The sequence below is a fragment of the Triticum dicoccoides genome, chromosome 7A, assembly GCF_002162155.2.
Source record: "Triticum dicoccoides isolate Atlit2015 ecotype Zavitan chromosome 7A, WEW_v2.0, whole genome shotgun sequence".
Lineage (NCBI taxonomy): Eukaryota > Viridiplantae > Streptophyta > Magnoliopsida > Poales > Poaceae > Triticum > Triticum dicoccoides.
In genome coordinates this window covers 691,848,036-691,867,478 of record NC_041392.1, presented here as the reverse complement: position 1 = coordinate 691,867,478, position 19,443 = coordinate 691,848,036, and the positions used below count along the sequence as shown (strand labels likewise).

General features: G+C 46.5%; 1 protein-coding gene across 1 annotated transcript; it reads right to left on the bottom strand.

Moving 5' to 3' along the window:
* Positions 1-15,135: 15,135 nt before the first annotated feature.
* Positions 15,136-15,645, bottom strand: LOC119329537. Its single transcript, XM_037602598.1, has one exon. The coding sequence runs from the start codon at positions 15,643-15,645 to the stop codon at positions 15,136-15,138; it is 510 nt and encodes a 169-aa protein (XP_037458495.1).
* Positions 15,646-19,443: the final 3,798 nt, after the last annotated feature.

Sequence of the window (19,443 nt, the reverse complement as noted above, 5' to 3'; positions counted from 1 at the left end):
AATACTACAAACCGGCCCTTGGGGGATAGGAGAGTCGGCAAGAATGGAAGCATACAAGCAAGAAGGAGCATATGGAAGTTACCTCATATTCATCTTTCATCACATTAACCAGACCGGCTTCATAGTCGCGACTGGTATACAGCCGGTTCAGATAGCCGGAATGGATATCTTTGGGCGTTCAGAGCAGCGTAAGTCGTCAGATCAGCGTTCCACTTGCATTTGCCAAAGGAAGCAAATTCTTCCTTGGCAGAATGTTTGGATAAAGCGATAGGATTGCTTGGCTCAGTATGGCCAGTGCCAGTAATGACAACCTCATCATCCTTGGTACCGCCGGTTTGCACTGGATCTGTTAGCTTGTCAGTAGGTTTTGCTGGACCGGTGGAGCTTTCAATCCGGATGGAACCTGTGGGCTGATTGACAGGACCTAAGGTATCAGTAGGTCTCTCTTCAGCAATAAGATCATCATCTTGCTGCGGTGGATCGTTGGGAATATCCTCAGGAATAGCCACTTCAACATTGGGTGTCTTGCCTGCTTCAAGAATGACATCTTCTTCGGCCGCTTTGTCCAAGCGGGCCTTCTTGCTTGGCCTAGGTTTGGCCCTGAGAAGAATAATAAAATCAAATATAGCATATGGTCTAAGGAGATGTACTGCAAACATCACAATAAGTATAGCTTACCCAAGCACCGTTTTAAGCGGTGGGAGCTGAGTAGCCGATGACTCGCCAGAAGATGAGTGGGGAGTAACCTGGTAATCGGAGTCAGACGGATTAAGAGGTTGACGAAAGCAGCCCGCTTTAGGACAAGCACTGACAAGCAAATTAGAGACCTCTGAATAGCGTTTCCGAACCAGACTATTCGGTAAACCGGCGGAGGTAACTACCTGGTCACTGTGCCGGGTTGTGCAACGAGCTTCGTGTTGTTGGGTCTTCATAAGAAATTTAGGATCCAAATAAGCAAGAGGATGAGAAAATTTAACTTTCCGGTTTGCCTGGCAGATTTTTTGTGAAGGCAAAGTTTCTGAATCGGAAGAGAGAATAATTACCCTGCAACATCCGCGTGGTTGGCTTCGGTATCATCCTGACAAATATCATCATCAATAAGACGCATGAAAAATAAACCAAGTGAGTCAAGCTCTACCTCAAAGTCCGGATTATCCACATCATCATCAGGGGACGGATTAGAAGATGCAGTGGTTCTTTTCCTGTGGGTAGTCTTCTTCAAAGCTTTAGTTTTTTGCCGACTTGCTCTTTCCGGTTTGTCTGGTTTTTCTGGTTTCTCCTGCTGCAGTTTTTTGCTCCAAAACGGATCATTCCGTGATTACGCAGACATTGATATTAAACAATGACCAGACATATCAATAACAGATTCAACAAAGAGAAAAATCAAAGTCTTACAGCTGGCGGTTTGTTGGTGGCACAGAAGGGAAGCAGGCCGGTTCTAGCGCAGACGTGTTCCGGTTCATTCAGCATCTTATTCACAGCCTCTGTGATTTCTTCATCGGAGAGCTGGATTTTTGAATGTCGCAGTGGGTCATCAACACTGTCAGTATACTCGCACATCAAACTGGAGCGCTGACTAAGGGGCAGTATGCTCCATGATATCCAGCAGCGAGCGAGATCAACCCCTGTTAAACCGTTGGCCATCAAGGCTCTGAGCTTTGACAGTTGGGGAGCATATTTGCTTCTCTCCTGGGCAGTCAATCTTTGAGGAAAAGGGTGTGTATTGCTGAGTCGCTCCGGACGAAAGCCAGGCAAGGGATTCTCACCAGCAGGGGAGGTGTCTTTGCAGTAGAACCATGTCTGATTCCACTCCTTGGGGTGACTGTGCAGCTTGGCGTGAGGGTATGTGACCTCTTTTCTTTTCTGAATCGCCACGCCACCCAACTCCGTCTTAGAGCCATCAGTTAACTCAGTATGGCGGTTTAGATGGAAAAGGTCTCTGAACAATTCCACTGTGGGCTCCTCTTGAAAGAACACCTCACAGAGCACTTGGAAGTGACACATATTTGTAACAGAGTTGGGGCCAGTGTCGTGCGGATGGAGTTGGAAATCGGCTAAAACATCCTGGTAAAATTTAGAACCGGGCGGCTTAAAGCCCCGGGCTAAGTGATCTACCAAAACAACAACCTCTCCTTCTCGAGGTGTGGGAGGGCATTCTTTGCCAGGAGCCCTCCAATGGATGGTATCTTTGCTGCCTAAAGCGCCAATCAGGACTAAATCGTCCAGTTGATCCTCTATGATGCGAGAAGGAACCTAATTGCACTCATATATTTGCTTGGCCATGATGGAATCTACAAGGTAGAAGATCCCGGTTCAAAAAATGCATTTGATCAAGGTACGTTGGTATGTGCACTGTTAAAACGGAGACAGAACTATCTGAACCGGAGTTCATGAAGCAACCAACATCTGGCGGTTCAACAAGGGGACTAATGGCATATACCGGTTTGGAAAATATTCTATAAGGTTAAACCGCCTGATCTAAGCATTGAAAAACTAAGATTGCGGATGGACAAGTACGCAGAAACAGGTTTCACAAGATTTCTTTACAGCATTGGATCTGAAGCAAGTTCAGAAAAGAGATAAATACTTAGAGGTTCAAAGGAGCAGTACCGAATGAATGAGCAAAACTTTCATATAGATCTATGGTTTGAGATGCATAAGTGAAGGCGAAGGTCAAACAACTATCATTGCACAGAGTAAAGATTTGCGGATTCATCTAAATATCTATCGTATGAGCAAGAGGCAGACGATGAACACTAAAGAACTGCTAAACCCTAGGCCAGATCTGCGGGGGAAAGGATAGAAGATTTACCGGAGCTGAGGAAGATGCGGAAGGTTGCCGCGATGTTCTAGTGCGCTCAGGTTGATGCAGCAGCCAAGGATGAAGCAGAGGTTGGCGGCGGCGGAGCTCTGAGGCTGGCGACGCGAGGAAGATGAAGAAGGCACGGAAGGAGAAAAGAAATGACCCTTCGGTCCTATTTATAAGGTGAAAGAACATGAGTCAGGCGCGACAATCAAGGGGCCACAAAACGGAGCTGTCGCCTCGATTTCCGCTGATCTATTAAACAAAGAAGCATAATTGATAGCTTCGTTATGACACGTGACTTCATTCCAGTTTACAGCAATCAGAGAAGATGACATCATGGCGGTTTACCAATTTATAAGAAGATGTTGAAGATGAAGCTTTTATTAAAGGATTGACATGAACCCGTTCAAATCAATCTGGGGCCTAATGTTGGGGATATTACTACTGGGCGTAAACCGGCCTATCTGGGCCGGGTTAACTTCGTCAGTAGTTAAGTATGTTAAAGCCCAAGAAGACAGAGGAGGGCTGAAGGCCCATGGTCGGTTCAAGGCCTGTAGCCATAAACCGGCGTTAGTAGTTAACCTGTATTGTAAGTTAGGAATAAGTAGAGACCAAACCGGACACATCTATGAGCCGGTATTGGGACTCTGTAAGCCGACGGGAGTCACCCGTGTATATAAGGGGACGACCCGGCGGCGGTTCAAGGAGAACAGACAACAACTCGAGACATAGGCGAAGCTTGTTTGCTCCCTAGTCATCAAAACCCCATCAATTCCATAACAACTAGATGTAGGCTTTTACCTTCATTGAAGGGGCCGAACTAGTATAAACTCTCTTGCGTCCTTGTGACGCTTTAACCCCTTCAAGCTAACCCGTCGCGATGGCTCCACGACTAAGTCCTTTCTCTAGGACATCTACCGTGACAAAACCACGATAGTTCCCCTTACAATAGAAGCACTTAGTCTCGGGTTTGGGTTCAACCTTGGGTTCCCTCACTGGAGCGGCAACTGGTTTGCCATCCATGAAGTTTCCCTTTTAGCCCTTGCCCTTCTTGAAACCAGTGGTCTTGTTAAACCATCAACACTTGATGCTTCTTCTTGATTTATACCTTTTGCGGTCTTAAGCACCGCGAACAGCTCCGGGATCAACTCCATCCCTTGCATGTCATAGTTCATCACGAAGAGCTAGTAGCTTAGTGATAGTGGCTAGAGAACTCTATCAATCACTATCTTATCTGGAAGTTTAACTCCCACTTGATTTAAGTGATTGTAGTACCCAGACATTCTGAGCACATGCTTACTAGCTGAGCTATTCTCCTCCATCTTGTTGGCAAAAAGAACTTGTCAGAGGTCTCACACCTCTCAACACGGGCATGAGCCTGAAATCCCAGTTTCAGCTCTTGGAACATCTCATATGTTCTATGGCGTTTAAAACGTCATTGGAATCCCGATTCTAAGCCGTAAAGTATGGTGCACTAAACTATTAAATAGTCATCAGGATGTGTTTGTCAGGTGTTCACAACATCCACAGACGACGTTGTAGGGGTTTGCACATCGAGTGGTGTATCAAAGACGTAAGCCTTCTATGTAGCAGTGAGGACACTCCTCGAACTACGGACCTAGTCCGCATCATTGCTTACAATATCTTTCAACTTAATCTTTCTCGAGGAACGTATTGAAACAGGGAGCTACAACGTGAGCTATTTATCTACACCATATTTGCAAAGACAATTTACACTACTAGGGAAAAGGCTAGCAGCAGCGCGGGTTTTAGGTGTATCAGCAGCGCGGGGACCGGCGCTACTAATAAGGCGCTACAGCTAACAGTTAGCAGTAGCGTGGGAGAAACCCACGCTACTACTAACTTTGTTAGTAGTAGCGTGTGCCACCCACGCTACTGCTATTACAGACTTGCGCTACTACTAATGAAGTAGTAGTAGCATGCCTACAATACCAGCGCTACTAGTATCCTAAATACTAGTAGCGCACAGTTTTTTCCCACGCTACTACTAACCTATTAGGAATTAAAAAAAAATCAACCAATTCCATTCCATCACACAATTCCTCATTGTAGCGGCAACTCATGTTTAATTCAAATCGCACAGTGTTGTGAGTAGCAACTTGGTAAGCAACTACCTAAGTAAGCTCTACTGCTATTAACTTGGTAAGCAACTACCTAAGTAAGCTCTACTGCTATTACTCATCGGGCAGCCTCAATGAGCCGCACCTGACCGACGGTAGCCGCCGTCGTGACTTGCGACACCATCACGACCCTCTCCCTGGCCCTCGGCTCCAGCTGGCCTCGATCGATGTCGTCCTCGTGCCTGCCTTGCCACTAGCGGGCTGCTTCTCCTCTGCTCGCCTAGGTACCCTACTTCTCCTCAGCGCTCCCGGGCCCAGGTCCCCTGCTTCTCCTCGCGTCTCCAGCAGCAGCGATCAGGAGGCGGATCCAGCAACACGCCTAGGTCACAGATCCTAGGTCCTCAGTGCTCCAGCAGCAGCAATCTAGGGCCTTCTTCTCCTACTCGTTCTTCTCCTGAGCATGCTCCTACTTCTCCTACAACAAAAGCAACATCAGGTCAATGACAACAGCGGCAGGTCAATAACAACAGCAGCAACTCCTGGGAATGCTTCAATTTAAGTCCATTTCTTTGATCAACAACTTATGCTAAGGACGACGTGCTATTGAACTTTGGAAAGTATAGTATGAATATGACAACAGCAGCAGCAGTTTTACAACAAAAACTAAACTACTAAAATTACAGCAAATGCAAGTTAACTGAACATTTTGATCTACTTCAAGTTCATTGATCTCCATTACCTACTGGAGTACTCCATTTTAAGCTACTGAAGCTACTCTAACTATCCTATTTTACTCTAACGGAAACTAAACTAAGCAAGCACTACTGCTTGCAAGTCCTACACTAAACTAAACAATCATGATTTCTAGCAACAACAATCATCATCTTCAAGTCCTAACTTAATAGCAGCAAAGAGAAGAAGAGAAGAAGAGAAAAGAGGAGAAGAGAAGAAAAGAGATGAGAAGTTTCTGTTAAGGAAAAATAATTACGCCTCTCTTCAAATGAATCAAATGAGTAGCTCTATACTGCATGTTTAATTAAAGTAACTGAAAATGTTTCTGTTAACTTAAATTAACAGAAAAAGGTTTTATTTGAAGTAACTGAAAAAGGTTTCAGTTAAATTGACTGAAAAAGGTTTCAGTTAACTGAAGAGAGGTTCCATTTAATCCATTTACAGTACTCCTAATGCTTGTGCTGCAGTAAAACTACTCCTAATGCTACAACAGTTAACAACAACTGAAATTACTGTAATGTTCAAATATTACAGTACATACTCCACTGAATATTACTGAAACTTAATAGAGGTCAGAAAATATGCTTCGTTTCAGATAAATTTTGACAAATCCAGTGTGACAACTTCATTTCAGTCAAATTTTGTCAAATCCATTGTTACAGGCTAGCAGCAGTAGCTTAGTTACAGAATTGGGAGTAGAAGTTGTTACAGGCTAGTAGTAGTAGCTACAAATTTACAACTTCATTTCAGACAAATTTATAACTTCATTTCAGAATTAGGAGTACAACTTGATTTCACTAAATCCAGTGTTACAGGTTAGCAGTAGTAGCAAGGGAACTGTAAGATTAACAAAGCTACAGAAAATCAACAAGCTATTTCAAAGGATGATTCATGACTAACAAAGGTTGGCCTTGGCGAAGCTGCACATTCATGACTAAGCTACAGAAGTTGGAGTAACAGAAGCTACAGAAGCTTCACAAGAAGATTAACAAAGACGTGCAAGATTAACAAATCAACTACAGTGTTGGATGGATGGATGGACGATAAGGAGATTACCATGAGGATGACGACGCCGTGGCACCGTGGCGGGGCAGGGCCCGCGCTACCAAGGTGGGGGCACCATTAGGACGACGCCGCCGCTCCGCTGGTCTGGTGCTCTGCTACTCTGGCGTCGCTCTAGATTCGCCGCTTGGGCCACACTCTAGGTCCGCTGCTCCACATCCAACGCCTCCATCGCTCACATACAGCACGTGCGCAAGCCTCCGTCGCATAGAAGCTCATCACCGGCGCAAAAAAACTTAATCTTTTCACCTAAGTACGTTGGTGGACACCTTCAGACAGATGTGGGAATTAATCCCTGCAGCATTAATCAAGGATACAACAAAAAATTGTCAAGGGGAAATCTCGGTGCAGTAGCACGACAAAAACTGAACTTGAGTAAAGTAAACCTGGTTGCGTAATCACTTATTAGATTGACCGAACTTATTCTTTGCACAAATGAGAAATCTGAAGCCCCTCTTGTACTTTTGCCGCTGCTACTAGTACAACCTAAGCACTAACAACCAATGAGCAAGAAATATAATGCAGGAAGAAAAGAATACATCCATCTGAAGCCCTTAACATGAACCAGATCCTCTTACACGTGCAGAATATCAACATTGGCCAACTAAAATCAGTCACAAACATGGATTTCACATGCAGGTCAGCAGTAAATCACGCATCTACGCAGGTCAACTAGGATAAGCAGGTGAACAAAATCTTCATCTAACGAGGAAACTCTGATGAAAGATACCATCTCTTGCTTTGTATCTTCTGTAGACATTCTTACACTGAATTTATGAACACATTCTTCTACTATCCACTACTTACTATTCACAGGGATTTAATGCTAAAATAAAGGTACTACAACAATCTAGTCTAGATAAACAACACAGGGCGCAGGGGGAAGTCCTCTTCATAACAAAATCTCGCGGAAACCGCCTCATTAGTTGGAATTAGGATGCCATGGCAAGATGAACTGAAAAAGGAAAAAAAGGCAGCCGCACTGACCTTGATGAACTCGGCGGCGACGCCGCGGACGCGCTCGACGAGCAGGCCGGCGCCCTCGAGCTCGCGCACCAGGCATGCCACGCTGTCCTTCCCCGCTTGCACACGGCCTGCCAAATCGAATCCAAGGGGGTCAGGGGCTGCCTACGGTGAAGAGAAAGAGAGGATAATGGGGAACCTCACCTCCATGGCGTCGGTCCGCACTAGCAGCAACAGGAGGAGGGTCGAAGGAGCAAGTAGTAGGACCACCGGCGGGCCGTCTGCATCGGCGGAGGGCAAGAGGGAGCCCTCCCCGCGCCGCGCCGCACCCGGAGAAGGGGGACCCTAGCTAGGGTTTGGGGCCAGCACAAGGGCACGGCGAGGAGGAGGATCCGCATGTGAGGTGGGGGCGCCGGTGGTGGGGTTGGGGGAGAGGAGGTCGTCGGCGTCGGTGGTGGCGGCGGGGTTGGTTGGGGGAAACATGGGGAGTGGAGGACGAGGAGAGGCGTCGTGGGAGAGAAAGGCAGAGCAAGGGTGAGAGGCTGAGGTGGGGCAGCAAGGAGATAACTTAGCAGTAGCATTGGGTTTATACCCCACGCTAATCCAACGCTACTACTATGGCATGTCTTGGGTGCACGGTTGAGACCATTTAGTAATAGCGTGGGATTTATAACCCGCGCTGCTACTATCAACTTAGTTGTAGCGTGGGTTTATAACCCGCGCTACTACTATGGCTGGTCCGGAGGGGCACGGTGAAAATCACTTAGTAGTAGCGAGGGTTATAAAATCGCGCTACTACTATCACATCATTAGTAGCGTGGTTCCTTTAAGCTCGCTACTGCTAGTTAGCAGTAGCGCCTGTTTTTAAACCGCGATGTTGCTAAGATTCTGTGTATAACGTTTTCCCTAGTAGTGTTAGACTATGTTCATGATAATTGAGTTCATCTAATCAAATTATTTAATGAACTCGCACTCAGATAGACATCCATCTAGTCATCTAAGTGAAACATGATCCGAATCGACTAGGCCGTGTCCGATCATCACGTGAGACGGACTAGTCATCAACGGTGAACATCTCATGTTGATCGTATCTTCTATACGACTCATGTTCGACCTTTCGGTCTTCCGTGTTCCGAGGCCATGTCTGTACATGCTAGGCTCGTCAAGTCAACCTAAGTGTATTGCGTGTGTAAATCTGGCTTACACCCGTTGTATTCGAACGTTAGAATCTATCACACCCGATCATCACGTGGTGCTTCGAAACAACGAACCTTCGCAATGGTGCACAGTTAGGGGGAAAACTTTCCTCGAAATTATTGCGAGGGATCATCTTATTTAAGCTACCGTCGTTCTAAGCAAATAAGATGTAAAACATGATAAACATCACATGCAATCAGATAGTGACATGATATGGCCAATATCATTTTGCTCCTTTTGATCTCCATCTTCGGGGCTCCATGATCATCGTTGTCACCGGCATGACACCATGATCTCCATCATCATGATCTCCATCATCGTGTCTTCTTGAACTTGTCTCGTCATCTATTACTTATACTACTATGGCTAACGCTTTAGCAATAAAGTAAAGTAATTACATAATGTTTATGTTGACACGCAGGTCATAAATAAATTAAGACAACTCCTATGGCTCCTGCCGGTTGTCATACTCATCGACATGCAAGTCGTGATTCCTATTACAAGAACATGATCAATCTCATACATCACATATATCATTCATCACATCCTTTTGGCCATATCACATCACAAGGCATATGCTGCAAAAACAAGTTAGACGTCCTCTAATTGTTGTTGCAAGTTTTTACGTGGCTGCTATAGGTTTCTAGCAAGAACGTTTCTTACCTACGCCAAAAGCACAATGTGATATGCCAATTTCTATTTACCCTTCACAAGGACCCTTTTCATCGAATCCGATCCGACTAAAGTGGGAGAGATAGACACCCGCTAGCCACCTTATGCAACTGGTGCATGTCAGTCGGTGGAACTAGTCTCACGTAAGCGCACGTTTAAGGTCGGTCCGGGCCGCTTCATCCCACGATGCCGCCGAATCAAGATAAGACTAGTAACGGCAAGTAAATTGACAAAATCGACGCGCACAACTGCTTTGTGTTCTACTCGTGCATAGAAACTACGCATAGACCTAGCTCTGATACCACTGTTGGTTATTGTAGCAGAAATTCAAAATTTTCTATGCATCACCAAGATCAATCTATGGAGTAATCAAGAAATGAGGGGAAGGAGAGTGCATCTACATACCCTTGTAGATCGCTAAGCGAAAGCGTTCAAGTGAACGGGGTTGATGGAGTCGTACTCATCGTGATCCAAATCACCGATGATCCTAGTGCCGAACGGACGGCACCTCCGCGTTCAACACACGTACAGCCCGGTGACGTCTCCTACGCCTTGATCCAGCAAGAGGAGAAGGAGAGGTTGGGGAAGACTCCATCCAGCAGCAGCACGATGACATGGTGGTGAAGGAGGAGCGTGGTAATCCTGCAGGGCTTCGCCAAGCACCGTAGGAGAAGAGGAGGACTTGGGAGGGGGGGAGGGCTGCGCCAAAACTTGGGTGCCGCTGCCCTCCCAATCCCCACATATATATAGGGGCAAGGGAGAGGGGGGCCGGTCCCCTCAGATCCAATCTGAGGAGGGGGCGGCGGCCAAGGGGGGTTGCCTTGCCCCCCAAGGCATGGGGGGCGCCCCCCCTTTAGGGTTCCCCCAAACCCTAGGTGCATGGGCCCTAGGGGGGAGGCGCCCAGCCCACTAAGGGGCTGGTCCCTCTCCACATACAGCCCATAGGGCCCTCCGGGGCAGGTGGACCCTCCCGGTGGACCCCCGGAACCCCTCCGGTGGTCCCGGTACAATACCGGTAACCCCCAAATTATTTCGGTGACCGTATGATGACTTCCCATATATAAATCTTTACCTCCGGACCATTCCGGAAAGCCTCGTGATGTCCGGGATCTCATCTGGGACTCCAAACAACATTCGATAACCACGTACATCTATTCCCTATAACCCTAGCGTCATCGAACCTTAAGTGTGTAGACCCTACGGGCTCGGGCGTTATGCAGACATGGCCGAGACAACTCTCTGGTCAATAACCAACAACGGGATCTAGATACCCATGTTGGCTCCCACATGCTCCACGATGATCTCATCGGATGAACCACGATGTCAAGGATTCAATCAATCCCGTATACAATTCCCTTTGTCCATCGGTACGATACTTGCCCGAGATTTGATCGTCGGTACCCCGATACCTTGTTCAATCTCGTTACCGGCAAGTCTCTTTACTCGTTCCGTAACACATCATCCCGTGATCAACTCCTTGATCACATTGTGCACATTATGATGATGTCCTACCAAGTGGGCCCAGAGATACCTCTCTATTTACACGGAGTGACAAATCCCAGTCTCGATTCGTGCCAACCCAACAGACACTTTCGGAGATACCTGTAGTGAACCTTTATAGCCACCCAGTTACGTTGTGACGTTTGGTACACCCAAAGCATTCCTACGGTATCCGGGAGTTGCACAATCTCATGGTCTAAGGAAATGATACTTGACATTAGAAAAGCTTCAACATACGAACTACACGATCTTTGTGCTAGGCTTAGGATTGGGTCTTGTCCATCACATCATTCTCCTAATGATGTGATCCCGTTATCAACGACATCCAATGTCCATGGTCAGGAAACCGTAACCATCTATTGATCAATGAGCTAGTCAACTAGAGGCTTACTAGGGACATGGTGTTGTCTATTTATCCACACATGTATCTGAGTTTCCTATCAATACAATTCTAGCATGGATAATAAATGATTATCATGAACAATGAAATATAATATAATAATAACCAATTTATTATTGCCTCTAGGGCATATTTCCAACATGCGGGTGGTTGGCGGAGTGAGGTTGCGACGGAGGGGTAGGAGCACCGGGGTTCATCACTCGCCCAGTCCCGATACTGGCCGACGGAGGTGGCGTCCGTGGATGTCGTTCTCCTTCTTGCAGGCTCCGTCGTGGTGCTCCCGTTGCCTTCGTGTCACTCCGGGTGAAAGCCTGATCTTCGGGATCAGACGGTGACGGCTTCCTACAGTCGTTTCCCTCTTGAGGGCATCGTCTTGGAGTCCTCGCTCCGGCTTTGTCCGTCTCATTACCCCTCGATGGATTGCTCATATTCGTGGTGGTCTTCGGCTTATCATTAGGGTGCTTTGTCGTCGTTGGGGTGGTGTTTTCGGTGCTCGGCACCTTTAAATCTCGCCTTGGGTGTGTGCGTTGAGTGTGGTGGCGGCGTGCGTTTGTATCTTCTTACTCGTTGTTGTGGTGATGGTGATTTATATATAAAGCGGGGGGAACCATTTTTCTTAATAGATCAGGCTGTGGAGGCCTCCACTTGCAGGTGAGAGGTGAGGCCTCACTGTAGGCAGTGATCTCCGAAGTTGCATGATGCCCAAACATCAAATAAGACTGTTGATGCTCCAAGAAACATATACTTGGCGTCTTTGCAAATTGCACTGACTATACCTCCGCCATCAGCTCGATCAACTGCCCCATCAACTTTTCTATGTGTGTTGCAAATAGATGGCGCAACCTACGTTGGTCGTGAGGGACGGTTACTAGTCCCTCTAAAAGAGCACTCTTCACTGGCAATAGCTCCAGTTTTGCAAGAAATCATTGGATGGACTTGAAGGTAGAGAGTGGGGCTCTGAAATTGTTACCCGTGAGTCACCTTTCTCCAAGCTCATTGGATGAACCACATTTTAACAGAGACATTTACCAATTTGCCTCGTTATGTCTAACTTTTCTTCAGTGGGCTTTATCCGATGGGCAGGCCCAGGTTGCAAGAGTTCTTGGAAATTTCCACGGGGATAGGTGTCCTATAAGACGTGGCACACTTATCGAGAAAGCATGAAGTAACCCAACAATCTAACAGCCAGAAACAACCGGAACGCGAAATCTGACGATCAGAATCTTTATGGCCACAAGTGGTCTGGAAAGTTGCCCAGTTTTACTGTCCTAAAGTTTTTATGGGAAATATGTTTATTTGTTAGTCGGATAAAAGTGGGGAAATTATTGCAGAAAATGAAAAACATAGATGTTCGTATATACAAAGTGACTCATGTGTTCAAAATATATTCCTGCGTATTTGAAAATTGTCTGTAACATATTTGAAAAACTATTCATCGCGATTTGTGAAATGTTCACAAGTTTGTCAGAATGTTCATCGCATATTTTGTAAAAAAAAATCATGTATAAAGAACATAGAAAGGAAAAAACTGAACATGAAAAAGAACAGAAAAATATCTAGTAGAATCCCGAAAGAAAAAAGACAAATAAACAAAAGAATGACAGAAAAACTAGAAGAAAAAGGACAAGAAGTGAAAAAACTGACGAATACCCCCGCACATGGCCCGACAAAAATCGATGATGGATGTGCACAATTCTTGAAAATTCTGCATTTTGAGCATGGAATAGGAATTGCGGATGATACTATTTTTCTCCTTGCACATGAAGTATCTTCTAGTAACTCTGGCAAAACACGACGCAAATGTATGCTCTTTGTGAGTGATATATAGCAAGCACGACGCAAATGCGCGATATATAGCGTCTATACAGTTTCCCAGTAATGGCGGTGCTAGGGGTTTGGTTTGTCACGGTTGTTTTATCCTAGTTTCACGTTTTTTGGTTTGTTTTCTGTCTACCCTTTTTAGTTTTTGTGTTTACCCATTTTGTTCATTTTTTAAAATATAATCATATTTTAACAATAAAACAATATTTACAAAATGGTATTATTTTCAAATTAGATGAAAATTTTGAAAAAGGTGTGGACGTTGTTTTAAAATTACACCAACATTTCTAAAATAGGTGAACACTTTTTAATTACATGAACGTCTACTTAAAATGTGAGAACACTTTACCAATTACATAAAAAAATCATAATTTTACGAATATTTTTTAATACACATTACACCTTTTGGATAAACATTAAAATGTCCCTTATCATGAGACAGTTTATATATCATTGAATGAATATTGTATTAGGATTCTTGCAAGAATAAAACGAAATGAATACTCTCTTATTTTTTAGAAGAAGGAAGAAAATACTCTACTTGTGTTTTTTTTTGAGGAACAAATGCTCTATCTGTTAATGGGGCGCACCATGCAGGCCTATTAATGCTTGTTCACGCGAGCAAGAAACATGATGGGCCTATGCTTATCTCGATGAATATGGCAGTGAGGCAACAACAAACAGGTCCACGATGCCAAATTCAGAACGCGGATGCGTAGCGGGCTTTGAGGCACTTATCGTAACTTCCTCACCAAAGAAACCCTAACCATTCTTCAAGCCAGTCGAATCTTAAGGGCATGTACAATGGTGCTATCTTAGGAGTGCCACGTAGGATAAATGGTGAGGTGGAGGAGAGAGAGAACTCATAAGAAAAGGCTTGTCTTCTCTTATTTAAGATAAGACAAGAGATGATCTCTTAGCACAATTTGTCTCACCATATTTTAAGGAATAACTAGTTATTGAAGATAAGGCTAAGATATAACCCATTGTAGACATATTTTTTTGTCATCTCTAAATTACATGCAAGACTTAAGATAAGACTGTCCTATCAACCATTGTACATGCCCTAAGCGGCCGCCGGCGGCGGGTGCCGAGGACCGATGCGCGGCGCCAAAGTGGCTAAACTACCCTCGAGAAAATTTCGTGGCGTCTATGAAAGACAGCCCGGCCGGTGGGTGGCCGACTTCCGGAGCCATCGCCTCAACGATCGGCACCTTCTCTTCCGAGGCGGAGGCCAAAGCGGCCTAGGATGACTTCGTGACGCGCTTCTCGTTAAGCGGCTACGTTCAGGTTGACATTGGGTCAGCGGCGTCGCCGGCAGACTTGGGCCGCAACGTGCACGGCCAAAAGACCGATCCTATATCTGATGAGTCGAATCAGTCGGAGATGAGACTGAAGCAAGACGATGTTGGGGCGACCGTGCCGTCGTCGGCGCCGTGCGTGTCTTCTTTGACGTCGCCGCCGTGCGTGTCTTCTTTGACGTCGCCGCCACTGCCGGCGGTGGTCATGCCCCATGAGGCGCTACCGTACGTTGATGAGCGGCAGATGGTCGAGCCATTCCTGGCGGAGGATCTCGGCAGCAACGATCTCATCACCGCGGCTGATCTCGCCAACCTGCCTTTGCCGTCCTTGGATGACAAATTGGACTTCAGTTCAGGTGATTGGTCGCTCGCTAGTTCCGGATTACAGTGAGAAAATAAAATATATACAATGTACTCGATCGATCCGACTTCAGTTAAGAATGTAATTTATATCTTCTTCTCAATGATAGTACAACATCTGTTAATCTATCTTTATTACAATATGGATCAAGCAGTAGAATTCAATCTCTGTGTAAGGAATGTGAACTGACGATTTGGTGTAGTAGACATAATCGCAATCAATTGATCAATGTAATGAGATCAGCCCAGCGGTGACAAGGCGCCAGGGCACTCGTAGGTGACCTCGCAGCCCTCCACCGGCGTGAGCTTGATGACGTGCCACACCGAGGTCATGAACACCGGGAGGCGCGCCGACGCCTGGCAGATGCACGAGTTGTCGATGGACATCAGCCGGCGGCAGCAGGCTGTGTCACGCGGGTCGCTGTTGTCGGCGCTGTGGCGGTGCCGCTGTCGACGCCGGTGCCGCCCCTCATGTTCTCCCCCTTCATCGTTGTCATCGTCGTCGTCGTCGTCGTCGTCCCGGGACCGAAGCTCGTAGTCCTTGCTGCCGGGTGTCGTCGACGTGGATGTTTCGTTGAGTAGCTGCCGGGGCACGTAGGGGGGCCTCGACCCCGGGAAGGTCCTCAGGTTGCAGGCCTCGTTTGCGAGGCTGATCTGCGACCGGCAGTAGGCCTGGCCATCCGCGAACCGATGTGTCGTGGTCAGGAGAGTGAAGAGTAGCAGCAGAGCTAGTGCTACGGTTTTCTCCATGCCGAAGACCACAGCTAACTTTGGAGGTGAGTATGGTCGTCCCTGTCTTGGTTTTTGCTGCTGTGATTCGGTTTTGGATAAGGTTGGATGAGCAAGTAGCGATCAGGCTACTTAAGTAGCTTATGGTTCCACCATGAAGATCTTTAAACAATGATGTTGAATTTAGGTTTACCTTTCCTTCTTTCTCAAGAACTCATATGCTGACAGAAGTTGTGACTGTTTGATTAACATGACATGCACGGTATATCTAGTGATAATCTGTGTCTGTTTAGAGTTTAGTACCCATAAACAGTACGTATTCTTGCACCTGAGGTTTGTCGATATATCATAATTTTCATACATGCTAGTAATAACTATGACAGGCTTGGATCTACGATCTTTGTGTGCATCTTGTTAATCCTTACCTTAGGTTGTTGGCTAGCTAGCTAGGCAGACGAGAAGATGGGTAGTTTCGTTGAAACAAAGAGGAGCAGTTATGAGATCAACAGCTGGTAGTCAGGTTGAGATTAATCAAGTTAATCGATTCACATAATCACAGGATCTTTGTATGCATCTTGTTGATCCTCCAACTGCATCTTTGTATGCATCTTGTTGATCCTCCAACAATTATTGGCCAAGAGGGGTAATTATACAAAACCTGGATCAAAAGTAGGTGTAGCTATGTCGGGACTGGTTAAGCGACTGTTTATTAACAAAATATTATTGTTCATTAGCTTAGCCTCCCACAGTTCCACTTTGGCTGCAGCTTTGTACTTCATTTTTTAACAGAAGGATAATCCGTTAGGTGAAACGATTCTCCTTCGTATGATGCAGTACAAGTGATCTACTACAAAGGAGCCGGACACTCATCGAAGAATTCATTTTTCCGCACGGTTTGAATGCCAAATCCCTAGTTGTAAGGCGGACACACCAAAAGTAGCTGACAGTACGGCAGATTGAACACGCAAAACACATGATGTATGGTCAAGAAAACCTCTGTAGATATGGAAAGTACCTACAGAATGAGCAAAAAATCTGAATGAGGGCGTTAGGCATGTAGAGGTATTGTAACTTGTTCTACATCATGACAAATACGATCGTCATGAGGCGTATGCAGTGGCTTTAGGAAGTAAAATTGTAGATCATCTCCTTGGTTTCTTTCAACATCGTTGGATAAGAGATCTACCAACCTAAACTGAGTTGGAACTGCCATGGCGACAATTTGTTCGGTTTTTTTTTTTTGCACAAATACACACGAGTGTGCGTATCATATACTCCCTCTGTTCCATAATGTAGTGCATATATATTTTTTGAAAAATCAAACGTCACAAATTTTGATTAAATTTGTAGACAAAAATATTTACGTTTAGAATGTCAAACCTATATCATTAGATTCATCATAAGATGTACTTTCATATTTTATTTAATTGATATTGTAGACATAAATAGTTTTCTCTATAAACTCGGTCGAAGTTTACAAAGTTTGACTTTTCAAATAATCTACACGCACTGCATTATGATCAATGGAGTGAGTATTAAAGAAGGGGTAAAGATACCCATCCACTTTGATGGTTCTAGTTACATGGTAGCCCAGCATCTACTGTGTCCGCAAGATACATTCATGAAGAACTAGCCTTGAGTATTCATGAAGAACTGCCAAGGGCAGCAATTTGTTCGCTTCTGGAAATGCGGAAGCAGCATGGTTCAGATATCCTTTTTCTGTTCGAAACTCATCTTTATGATACGAGAGGGCAAAGGCTATGTGTGAAGTTAGGTTATACCAGCATGTTTGTTTATTGTAGCGATAGGTGAAGTGGTGGTTTGATCATGTTTAGTAGAAGTAACGTGAACTTGCATTTGAATTTTTTGCATGCCAGTTACATTGATGTGGTCGTGCTAGGAGAATTACCTTGTCAGGACGCAGGGATATATGGCGAACCGGTGTGTGGCGCAACAGACACTGTTACATGGAGGAGAATATGGGATTTTCATACGCAGGGATGTATGGAGCAACAAACACTGTACATGGAGGAGAATTTGGCATTTTCATACGCAGGGATGCTGATTCAGGACATGAATGAATCCTTTACTCAACGTAAAAAGGAAGGTGGGGTACCAAGACCTCTTTCTGACCTTGGCAAAATAAATTTTTGACGCTCAAGTGCATATATAAACCCTAGAGCCAAAAGCAATATCTGAATGAAAGATATATTTTACCGATCTCAACAACCAAATAAGATTTGCGCCTCTTGGAACATAGACACGTAAACCTACATGGTTACTTGGACTAGCAGACTAAGGCTCGAAAGCAGTAGCTTCCAGCAAGAGCTTAGTCTTCCGTCGCGTCGTCATACCATACGCCTCAGTCATATCAAGTTTATTTCCATTTCCGTCACCGGGCGAAACCTCCAGTTGAAGTGATAGAGAAGACTCGCGAGAGCAATCTCGATGTTCTCGAAATAGGCTTTCGCCCCGTTTTATAGATAAAGCACCAACGAAACAGGTACATGGCCAACCGATACAAGATGGTGAGGTAACCCCTCTTACAAAGCCAATCCTGAGATAATCAGCACATGCAGAACGCACGCGACCACTACCAACAAAGAGCACCGGGACTAGACACACCCCACAGTACGACCTAGCAAACCTAAGCTCCACGACAACGCCCTCAAGAGGGAAAACGGCGCAGAGCGTCGCCGTTGCCGAGTCCACACCTGACAAAGGTCTTCACCCGAAGCCCTGACACGGAGAGAAGAACGATGACGACGTCTTCAAGAAGAGCACGACACCCACGGGCGCCGCCGTCATCGGCGCCAAGGCACAAAGCTTTTGCTCAGCAACTCCCACCGTGTCACCATGAGGCCGCCAGGCGTAATGCGGAAGTGCTAGAGTCCCATATCCGGATCAGGACGCCGCCGCTCCAAGCGAGAGGGAACATCCGAGCTACCAGCCGTTGCACGTCCCATTGCCCACACAACCCCGGAGGAGCGCCACCACCATTGCAATGATGCCCGCCGGAGAGCAACCATGCGAACCGCCATCCGGAGCCGCCACCCCGGCATCCCTGTCGCTAGATAGCATATGTCGCGCACATCACGACGCACTCAACCACGGTAGGAAGATCAACGACAGTCCGTCAACTCCTAGCCCGGCATCAGTCCCAGAGTCTAGGTAGGCGCGTCAACCGTAGGAGGCACCACACCTGTGTCCCTAGCCAATCCTGTTGGACATGGAGGGACACAACTCCAAGATTGCCGCCGACTGCCGATGAGTCAGCTCCAAGCCCTTGGCCAAGCGACTCACACGATGCCATGTCCATGGTCACCGACGCCGATCCGCGCATCGACACAACACTACCACGACCACCACCACCGCTACCGCGGATCTTCACCGATGCCATAACGAGAAGACACCACCCCTACCAACCGCAGATACCCATCTTGGCAAGGTTGGAGCAGATCCGTAGCTGCACGAGGAGCAACTAGTCCCGAGCAGGAGGACCGAGTCAAACTCTTGCCCTTACGACCAGCTTGCGTAGTCGGCCCACTACCGGCGAATGCACCCAGAGAGGCGGGCACCACCGCAACGGAAGAGACACATAGGCCGCCGGCAACTCCAGCCGCCGAGTATCCACTCTGGCGCCCTGGCCCGTCATCGACTCCTCAAGCAAGCTTCTTCCCCGGAGTCCAACGCCAAGATCACCACCGGACACCCTCTGCGCCGCCTCCACGCCCGGGAAGGAACCACAGCAACACCTCAGGCCGCCGGACGCCGGATCTCGTGCCAGCCACCGGACCCGGCCCGCGCTCGCCACCCAAG